This window comes from Gadus macrocephalus, chromosome 8 (genome assembly GCF_031168955.1).
Source record: "Gadus macrocephalus chromosome 8, ASM3116895v1".
Lineage (NCBI taxonomy): Eukaryota > Metazoa > Chordata > Actinopteri > Gadiformes > Gadidae > Gadus > Gadus macrocephalus.
The window spans coordinates 14,267,297-14,278,063 of record NC_082389.1 but is presented as its reverse complement, the minus strand read 5'-3'; the positions used below and the strand labels follow the sequence as shown (position 1 = coordinate 14,278,063).

At 44.7% G+C, this 10,767-nt stretch overlaps 1 protein-coding gene across 3 annotated transcripts; it reads right to left on the bottom strand.

Annotated features, from left to right (window-relative positions):
* Positions 1 to 1,132: 1,132 nt before the first annotated feature.
* Positions 1,133 to 7,411, bottom strand: gata6 (GATA binding protein 6). 3 transcript variants are annotated; one of them, XM_060059296.1, is made up of 7 exons: positions 7,252 to 7,411; positions 5,588 to 6,543; positions 4,962 to 5,128; positions 4,223 to 4,348; positions 3,970 to 4,057; positions 3,751 to 3,848; positions 1,133 to 3,214 (listed from the first exon to the last, which is right to left on the bottom strand). In XM_060059296.1, the coding sequence occupies exons 2-7, from the start codon at positions 6,486 to 6,488 to the stop codon at positions 3,056 to 3,058; spliced, it is 1,539 nt and encodes a 512-aa protein (XP_059915279.1). In that variant the 5' UTR covers positions 6,489 to 6,543; positions 7,252 to 7,411; the 3' UTR covers positions 1,133 to 3,055. The 3 variants fall into 3 exon arrangements, with proteins under 3 accessions (XP_059915279.1, XP_059915280.1, XP_059915281.1); XM_060059297.1 differs by lacking the exon at positions 7,252 to 7,411 and adding an exon at positions 6,958 to 7,210; XM_060059298.1 differs by lacking the exon at positions 7,252 to 7,411 and adding an exon at positions 6,696 to 6,935.
* Between the last annotated feature and the right edge of the window lie 3,356 nt (positions 7,412 to 10,767).

Below are 10,767 nucleotides of genomic sequence, written 5' to 3'. Positions count from 1 at the left end.
CACACACTCTCTCACTCACACAAACAGACACTCACACACACACACACACACACACACACACACACACACACACACACACATACACACTCACACACAAGCAGGCACACACAGACATACACTCTCTATCTCTAGCTCACTCACACACAAATTCCAGGTCACATTCAAATAAACTCATCCATTACCTCTCTCTCTCTCTCTCTCTCTCTCTCTCTCTCTCTCTCTCTCTCTCTCTCTCTCTCTCTCTCTCTCTCTCTCTCTCGTTTCTAAACTAAAGAGAGAAGGCACACAGGGGCACAACAAGCAACAAGAGCTCGCTGAACTCTGAACGGTGAGCCTGGCTCTCTCTCTCTCTCTGGAGCCTGGTACATTCCTCAACACTCAATAAACTCGGCTAACTCAAGATGTCAAAGAGCAGGCAGATAAGGCTAATCCCCGCACATAAATCTCACCATCTCTGAAAATCTCAATTTCATCTAGTGACGGCAGTACTCAAGAGGTCACGTTGCGCTCCAACACACTGAACACTGGGGCAGGTGCTTGGCCCGGACGGCTCATTGGGGACCCAGGAGAGGTGGTCCTTCCTTCCTGAAGGGACGAGGGGCTGGGGTTCGCCGTCCTGCAGCGAAGCACCTGACTAGGGCTTGTCTGCGTGGAAACACAAGGGGCTGATTTACTGGACGCAAGAGGGAAGAAGCAACACACTCCAACTCAATTTACAACTTAATCCTGACTCGTTTAAGTCTGTACCTCCCAACGTCTCTGGATAAATATATCACATGTCTGATGTTCTTAGCAACGCCGGCCACAGTTAATTATTTGAAAATACATAGGAAATCCTCTTCACATATTAGCTGATAAGATCTGTTGTTTTTGCTTTGCTCACTTTCCTCTGGTGAAGAAGAAAAACCTCTCAGTTGAACCAGGCCAGCCTTAGCTGGAGCATTGAGATGGTACGCACAGAAATAGTCCATGGCGACTTCTACAAAAATGATAAATAACTTATTTAAAATAGAGGATGGTGGTTTAAAAGTCGCTTGTGTCACCAGAATGATTTATTAGAAACAATTTAAATAATCTATTTTTTTAACTGTCTGAGAACAAAACAAAAAAGCAATACAACACAATTCAAAGCTAAAATAAACCTTATGTTTAATACAAATAAATAAGTCCAGGAAAATGGCAGGGCCCTATATGGATGACACAATTGTAAAATGCATTTCTATACACCAGTTTCATAACAGCTCTTCGAAAGGCAACACTCCTCCCATTTCAGACTAGCCAACACATGACATTACAGCCCCAATACATTTAACCTTCACACATATTGCTATGGGCCTACCTCGGCCGCCAGTCACTTTGCTCTAAACCAGCCATTCAAACAGCTTTTGGGAGTTTCCATGGTTATCAACAGGCCTGTAATCTTTGGTTATTTTCTTTTTTTTCTTTTTTATGAGGGGGTGGGGGATTATTCATGAGATGTTTACTATCAGTATGGACTGATGATTCTTTGATTGTAAAAATCTGTTTCAACTGCATAAACACAGTCTAAATAACAGAACATGAGTTAGCTTTGAATTTGTTTTCACTTAAATGGTGTAATACTGTCCACTATTACAAGTATTAAGTGTAACAAAATGCCCAGGTATGAAGAAGATTTAGGTGCATCAATGTTAGTCTGATTTTGTTTGTGTTTTTGTGTGTTTGTGTGTTTGTGTTTGTTGGTGTGTGTGTGTGTGTGTGTGTGTGTGTGTGTGTGTGTGTGTGTGTGTGTGTGTGTGTGTGTGTGTGTGTGTGTGTGTGTGTGTGTGTGGTGTTTGTTTGTATGGTGTGTGTGTGTGTGTGTGTGTGTGTGTGTGTGTGTGTGTGTGTGTGTGTGTGTGTGTTTGTGTTTTTTTACTCCCCTCCTCTTCTACACACCTTCACCAGTTACAAACAGACGACTAAAAAATTTGAAAAAGTACCTTCATATTTCCCAAGAGTCCACAATGTTTGAATATCAAACCGTTTCTAGATTTCATAAGCGGCTCTTTTCAGCAAACAATTACACAACGAGACGAAATGACATTGATTGCCCTAGTCTTCAATACCCTGTGTAGACCAAAACTGGTTTCAGCCAGATAACGTAAGAGCTATTAGCGGTAAATGGGCAGATAAAAAAAAAGATTGTTCTAATAACCACTCATCAAAAAAATTAAAATAAAAAAGACATTCAAACTGTTTTTTTTTTTTTACTTCTACGCTATAATTATATCTTTATTAACAATCATTGCCACATATTTAACAATGGAAGATTTATAAATACTTTGATTCATGGAAAGTTGTCTCGGTTTTTTGTAGTTTGATTCCAGTTGCAGAAAAATAAAATACAAAATAAAAATCTGAATTTCCTTCGAGGTTAGTGTCATGCCTCTCTGAGCACCGGTCATCCCATCCAATTACATTTTTTGTCATTTTCATCGTTTCGTTTTGGTTTCTTCTCCAGAGTGGGAAATCCATAAGAACAGTCACAAAGTGGTCTTTCGATGCGGAACTGGGAGTTGACTCTGCGTCACAGAAGAGAAGAACGATAGATCAGACATGGAGAGGTCCAGAAACCGTCCACGGGACGTCCCCGGGGTTGAACCAGCATCACCTGCGTGGCTTCTGTCCAAAAACATCGTCGTAGGGGCCCCACGTGACGTAGCGCAGCTCTCCACAACATTCTGGACGAATACAATCCCCAGATATTCCACTCTTGAGTCCCGGGTGGAGGAGGAGGAGGAGGAGGAGGAGGAGGAGGAGGAGGAGGAGGGTTGGGTGGTGGTGGGTGTGTGATTGAAGGTCACCCATGAAGGACCACCAACCCCTCCCCTGCGCCTTTCTCTTCTCCGCCCAGAGGTCGGCGGGAGGTGTTGGGGGGCTATGGGCTTTATCAGGGGGGGGGGGGGGGGGGGGGGAAGGAGAGACTCCCAAATACTTCCACTTCCACGTGACGCTTTTGATGCCCTCGAACACCCCACCCTATCACTGCCCCTGCCCGGACCCCCAGCAGAGACGGTGGGGGGGGGGGGGGGGCTCAAGCCAGGGCCATGGGGCACCAGGGCTCGCCTCTCACGGAGGAGGCCACGTCGGAGGGCCCGGACAGACCCACGCTGGTGTACAGGCTCTCCTGGACCGGGTACTTCACCCCGGAGAGGGACACATCACTGGAGCCCGACAGCACTGAGGAGCTCACCTGTGAGACCAAAGGGGTGGAGGTTATTACCACGGTTACAGCACACGCTGTGTATTGATACACGCTGGGTATTACACGCTGGGTATTACACGCTGGGTATTACACGCTGGGTATTGGAATACACGCTGTGTAAGAGTACACGCTGGGTATTAGTACACGGTTAGGGGTGGTTATTCTGTGATTAAGGGAATGGGGTTCAGAGACTAGGGAGTTGTATGTGCTAATGGTATGACCCGGGGCTAAAAACATTGGTGTGGATTTAAATTGCACTGATGGCATGTGTATATGTATATATTTATATCTATAAATACATATATTTCGTGGGATTATAAATATATTCATTTTTTTAAAGTATTTATTTATGTTTTGAGTGGACAAACAAATAAAATAAAAATGTATGTGGGTGCTTGTGGCTGTTGAGTGAGTTAAGACAAGTCATATAATCAGATTGTATTAATTGGCGTAAATAATCGAGGTGGAACTGTTATTTGCAGTAGGCCTACATTTCAAATCGATCTAATAAGAGCCAGTCTTACCCCTGACACCTGCGTGGACGGCGAGTTGTTTTTGGAGCAGTCCTCGGAGTTGGAGGAGGAGGTGGAGGTGGGGGTCATGGGCACCGTGCTGTTATTGGCTGAAAGGATAAAACACAAGAAAGGTCAGTCTGTCGTTCAGATGGTTGCAAAAAATAAAACCACGGCACTGACGAACATCTCGATGTTCTTTTGAAATCCAACATTGAATAAAATACTTACAGGATGAACCCTTTGATTTATTCAAGGTTTTGGGTTTTCTTTTCCTCGTCTGTATCCCTTCTTTCTTCATGGCGAGGGGCCGAGGCACCTGTAGAATACAATACAAAATACAGGTTTAAAAATATATAAAATAAAAATATACAATATTTTATTCAACTATCAAATACAGCCATGCATTTTTTTTAATTGACGTGTTTTCGTCCTCATAACTTATATTAAAAAAACATATATGTGGCGGAAGCTCTGCACTCACGCCGTGTAACTTGGTGTATAGTCCGCAGGCGTTGCACACCGGCTCTCCCTCCGCGTTCCTCCGCCACAGGGTGGTCGTGCTCGTCTGGCAGTTTGCGCACGAAAGCCCGATTCTCCGGGAGGAGGACTGGGGAGAAGAATGAATAAGCAGAACATAAAGATGGATTCGGGCAGAACCACTGCGAGGAAGGCAGTGATACCCCGGGACGTCTCAGACCTACTGACTAATGGGATCGTTGGCTGCGACCCAAAAGCTCTATAAATCATTTAGGAAGAAAGCGATGGCTTTAATTTGGGTTTCGTTCGGTTATCTTTCCCCCAAGTTCCTAACCATAATACTTAGTTACGTAACAGTAGGCTAAGGCCATTTAACACAACCGTGAGTGTGATTATTTCTGAGGGCTGTTTTATCAGGGAGCTCAGGCCGGCCTAAGAGCTGCGTATTGTTGTGCGTAAAGGCGCCAGGAAAATACCCACATCCAAGAAACCACCCCTGTGCCAGGTCAACATTATTCTGAACGAGGCCCATCCTAATGGGAACTTACAAGCCTGTTAGGAAAACTTAAATTCTACACGAAAATAAATTCGTTTTTTGTTAATGAATTGGGAAATGGAAACGAGTTATAACGATGATTCCAGACCGAATACAGGCCTGCATATTTTAAGCGATTACCCTCTACCCCGCACACTTTGAGGTGATGAGGTGGGACATTGAGGTGGTCAATCGAGCGGGGGCTTACCATCCGTTTCTGTGGTTTGATTAAGGGTCGGCTGAGGCCGTTCATCTTGCTGTACAGGCCGCAGGCGTTGCACAGAAAGTGTCCGGTGCCGTCACGTCTCCATAGCGGCGTGGAGATGGAGCCGCAGTTCACACACTCCCGGCCTTCTCCCATGTCGTCGAAACTCTCTGAAATCACACAGAAAACCAGGAATTAATTAAAATAGTACACATCAGGCACCTCAGGGTTTGTGAATTCATCCTTATCAGGTTGTACGATGGAAGTGATAGATATTCTAATCAGATAGATTCAGGGAGATTGGTTTTTGACATATTTTCTCCTAACTTTATTGAAGGCTGAATATAATGAAAAATGGCAGTTTGACAGTAAATTAAGTATCTATGTTATTCTAATTATTTTTAGTGTGCAATGACTAGAATTCTAAATACATGCATTCATTAACATTAAGTTGTAGGAGAACAATACACACCACAGTAATGCACCCAATATGAACGTAGGTCTATATTTGCTCTATTTATGTCTACATTACGCTTGAACTTAAAGGCCCTGCAGTTGCAGACTTTCAACAGCAGACAATTTAATAAAAAATAATTAATATAATTATATATAAATAAAAAGCTCCATACCTCCGTTGGGTCCTCGTATTAGAGACGTCGCGGAGCCCCTGTTCTGCAGCGTGTGCAACATGGGGTTATCGAAGGGCCCCCCGGGCCACGGGGAGGACAGCTGGGACGGCTGCGGGGCAACGTAGTGCGAGTAGGGGCTGGGGTAGGATCCGGGCAGGGCGCGGGACAGGCCGTACTGGTCCCGGCTGCCCACGTTCAGCGGGTTGGCGTAGCCGCTGTCCCGGGACACGCCGTTGTTAATGGGCGGACTCGGGGAGTAGTGGAACCGATTGGACGCGTGCGGGCTCCCCGTGGAGTACGACGGGCTCTCGGGGGTCGACTGCGACCACACAGAGTGGCCGGCCACGGCGTGGCTCGGCTGACTCGAGCCGCCGGCCTGTAGGTACGACAGGCTGGGGATCATGGGACCCACCCGGGAGCTGGGCACGTACACCGGGGAGTTGGGGTTGGAGTGCATGTAACCGTTGGAGGAGATGTCGTATCCGGTTTGGCTCTGGGCCGCCGCGATGGCGAGTGTCTGATACATGTCGGCCGGGTCCACGAGCAGGCCCGTCTTAGGCCCTCCGCCCGACAGCACCAACTTGTTGCCCTGGTCTAAGTCCGTGAACAGCGGGAGGTCCTCCGAGGCGGCGAGGCCGTTGGCGTGGTGGTGGTGGTGGTGGTGGTGTCCGAAGTGGACGTAGGAGTGTAGTGATCGGCCCTCGGAGCGGTGCCGGTGTCCCAGCGCCACGTCCAGCTCGCTGGGCGGCTGCGGGGCGGCGGGGGAGCGCAGGTCTTCGGAGGAGGGGTGCGCCTCCCCCCTGCTGTCCTGAGAGTGCAGGTAGCTGTGCTCAGCCGGCGGGGACCCGGGGCTGCTGACTTCTCGCTTGACCATGGACCAGCTGTTGTCACCCAGCTCCATCCAGGGGCAGTGCTGATACACCGTGATGTTAGAAATAGTGAGGGCTCAATTTCCCCTGGGGAAAGGAATGAATAAAAAAAAAAGCGTTAAAAACGTCACGATTGGGGGGATACTTCAAGGCAAAAGATGAGCCCACTCCAGAGATACCGATCTTTGAGTGTTATTGCGAATGAGAGCGACAGATAGATCAAGCCGAGGTTAACATACCAAACTAAATGCATCATCATCATCATCATCATCCTCAACTATCGTCCTACACAGTCCCAGCCGGGACCCGTTCCCCATGGAAGCACACTTTGATTGGTTCATTTAGAAACAAATATCCATTCTAAAGTTGAAAAATACCAGTAAGAATATATGGATACACAGGGTCCCAGTTTTCTTCCCCCCAGAGGGGAATAGCAAACGATTTATCATTGACTCGGTACCACAAACTAAATAAAGTGCAGTAAAGCGCTTTCTAACGCACCATTCACGTCCTCCCTGCTCCGACCGCCTCATAATTACACCCAAAACACACACCGCCGGTGATAGGAAACACAACGCAATATGTCTTGGAAGCAAAGAGATAGCCTCATGATAAGGCTCATAACAGATAAGACCCAAAGGAGGGCTAGTGATAAAACAATACCCCTAAATGATTTAGGTACTCCGCCGCTGGACCGCAGGACAGATGTTGACCAGTCCGCCAGCGGGGCAGCGGGTAGAGGAGAGAGTTTTAAAGTTATATAAAGTTGGAGCTGTATCCCGATACAACACGTACCTGTTAGTTCTATGGCTCCATGGGGTCGCGAGTTAAAAAAAAGTTTGCAATAGTGTGCAGTCGTAGCTCCAGGAGATAATGAAAACGTCGGGAGGCTCTAGCGAGGCTTTTGAGAGGAGGCGCTTCTGGCGGCCGGAGAGGCGATCAGCCCCGCGGACCAATCAGAGCGCTGCTGGGGGGGCCAGCCTCAGCTCAGCCCTGGAGCCCATCGGGATGAGGACGAGAGTGGATCAGGGTCTTGAATCACAATAAGTTGCCAATGTAATCACGATTCTCGTCCTTTTTCGTTATTTTCTTTGGGGACAGCGTGTTTAAGCAGACTGAACAGGGAAACAGTTCTCTTTGTTAGTGTTAGCGTTGTTTTGCATACTGAGGATTTGCATTCAGGCAGACCAGGAAGGCGCTGCACAGCATTCCGCTTTGTTTTTAATGCACAAATATTTAAATTGGACTGCTCACAAAATAGCAGGCCTTTATTTCTGCATTATAACTAAATGGTTCAATGACGTTCACTTATGTCCACTCTCTTAATATGTGTCTGATTAACATAAAAATACTAATAAAATAAATCATGCAGGTTATTCTTGAGGTGATTTATTAACGGTCTTTCTACCCGGCTTCCCTCTTTCCCATAATGTCTGTGGTTGTGAATAACCAAAAGGTGAGTTCAAGGCCTATTATACCTTTTCCATATTACTCGCAAAACAAAACGAAAAATAACAATCTTTTTTATAAATTAACCCTCTCTAGTCTTATATTATTTGTATTATTTCTGGAGCCATAATTAAATGACTATTATCCATTTGATCAGATCTTCCACTTCCGATTGGACACAATTTGCATGTCTCCTAATTAGTTTATTTTAAGGAGACGTTTCGCGGTGGGATTAAAGGCTTTTACCTGAATAGGAGCTCAGCCCACTGCACGCTTCTTCACTTTGAAGCTGGATGATGCATTCAGCTGGAATATACATGGGGGAGTGACGTGATCAAAAGTAACAAGGTGTCAATCGAATCATTCTGTGACGGCTCTTCGGTCGTGTTCACAAAGGGCCGCAGATCGTCCTGCACGCATCACCCGGAGGACCATCCGCCAGGTATTCGTGTCTATTTACATTCGTGTCTGGCAGGAGATAGGCTCTGCAGGGTGACTCCTCGGTAGAGGGGTGGATGGACTGAATTAAACTGAGGTGGGTTTGCTGAACTTTGAGAATACAGCCATGGTGCAACGCAACCTGAGTTCAGATAGGCCTAATTCTGGTTCACATTTCTGTGTGTGAGCGTTTGTGTGTGTGTGTGTGTGTGTGTGTGTGTGTGTGTGTGTGTGTGTGTGTGTGTGTGTGTGTGTGTGTGTGTGTGTGTGTGTGTGTGTGTGTGTGTGTGTGTGTGTGTGTGTTTGCGTTTGTGCGTGTGTTTGTGAGAGGTCAAAGCATAATTGTTGAAATATAGCAAATGGCCCCCAGCTATGTGGCTCCCAATCCTCCACATTTTCTTGGCCTCAGCAGCGATGGAGTTTCTCGAATGGTGGAATGGAAGGAATCCATGGCACTAGGCTACTGTCTCCAATCACAAGCTCTGAATGAACGACCATGTCATCGAGGTGCGAGGAGAGAGGAACCCCCCCCCCCCCCACACACACACACACACACACACACACACACACACACACACACACACACACACACACACACACACACACACACACACACACACACACACACACACACACACACACACACACACACACACACACACACACACACACACCAAAACTCCCTGCTTTTGGCTGCTGTCTGCCTCAGCGCCTCCACTACTTGACTAATGAGGTGTTCTCACAATGATGCCAAAGTTGTGTTTCTCTGACAGAGTCGCTCGTGACGAATCACTGGGGGAGCAGTGGCGAGACGCCGCGGAGTCTCCGCCGTCCGTATCTTCCCGTTCTCCAGGGGAGGCGGAGCACGCGGGCACGCTGCACTCGGGCCTGGGGGTCCTCGTGACGGCACACACACCAAAGGCCCACATACAAACACATTTAATCACGTTCGATAGGTTTTTAACCTGCCAATTTAAAATCATAGCAAGTCACATTAGCATATATTAAATAAGAAGACCAACAACGAAACTAATCATAATACAAATGTTTTTTATAATAATATTAAAAAGGTATTTACAGAGGCTTAATCTACTAATCCGTGTGAAGTATATTTAAACATGCGTTCAAATCTAAATTTTCGATTTATTTCTAAATATATTTTTAGGTCCAATCTCAACAAATGTTTGTTTATTTCATTGCATAAGGGCCATTCCTCCTGGGAGCAATTACCATATGTACCGACATGATAGTGATTATCTCTCTGAGAGTCACAGTAGTTCTAAGGCCTACTGATTAAACAATAAGGCTTTAGCAGACCTTGTGATATGTGTATTATGTCACTGAGATAACAATGGTCAGGGATTACTCCGATTTGATCTGAGCTCTTTAACAGATTATTATTAGGGTTTATAAACTAAATGGATACCGATACAAACTGGCGAATTGAGTCAAATATTCGTCGTTATGTCAATCGACCCTCCGCTCGTTGGTGTCTGATAAGACATAATAACCCTCATCAGTTTCGATAGGGCTTCTTGTATTATAAAGGATAGGCCTGGTTTGGTCAAGTTTAAGATTAATGGGACATAACAGTATTTAGCCATTTAGCTCTGTGTTACGGGCACACAACGAAAGAAAAGCCATTGGAATTTATTATAACGAAACACATTTAACAAGGGCCTTTTCCTGAGATATATTGTCTGTCATAGGCGACTTGATGTTTATTTAAGTAAAGTAATTTTTATTCTGATCATAAAATAGGCTACATTAACACAAATATACTGAATATTGTTTGTTCTATTTTTTTGTAGGCCTATCGGATAACTGTAGTTGTATAGCGATATGGCGTTATTATTATTATTATTGTTATTATTATTAATAATAATGAAGAATCTTCATTATTATTATTATTATTGTTAATTGCAATAATAATACTTCAGTTCAAATGTAACCTCGGGATATTTTTCTAATGAAAGCCATGCGTTTTATTCAAGGAAATATATGAATTAATCAATGATGAAAAATTAAAAACTAGGTTTAAAAAAAGGTTTTGGTTTGAAATACAATATCTCTGAATCAATACAATTAAGGGTTAATCTTCCTGCTAAAGAAGGTCTTTATGCTTTAGATATGATTAGATATGATCTTATTTAAACCAAAAAATGGAGGCTTTATCTGCAAAGATATTTCACGTGTATGGATATTTAAAAAAAAAATGGTGTGTTTCGAATTGTTCTTTTGTAATTCATTTAAACCATGAGAGATGAAACAAGTACTTCAAAATGATTGAATATTCATTATTATTAAAGTTTAAATCCAGTTTGAATAGAAAATCACAAGAAAAGATAGATGTAAATATGAAGACATACAATGTCGCCATATGTATATTCAATTTGGTCGCAACTTGCTGTGATGGATGAATGT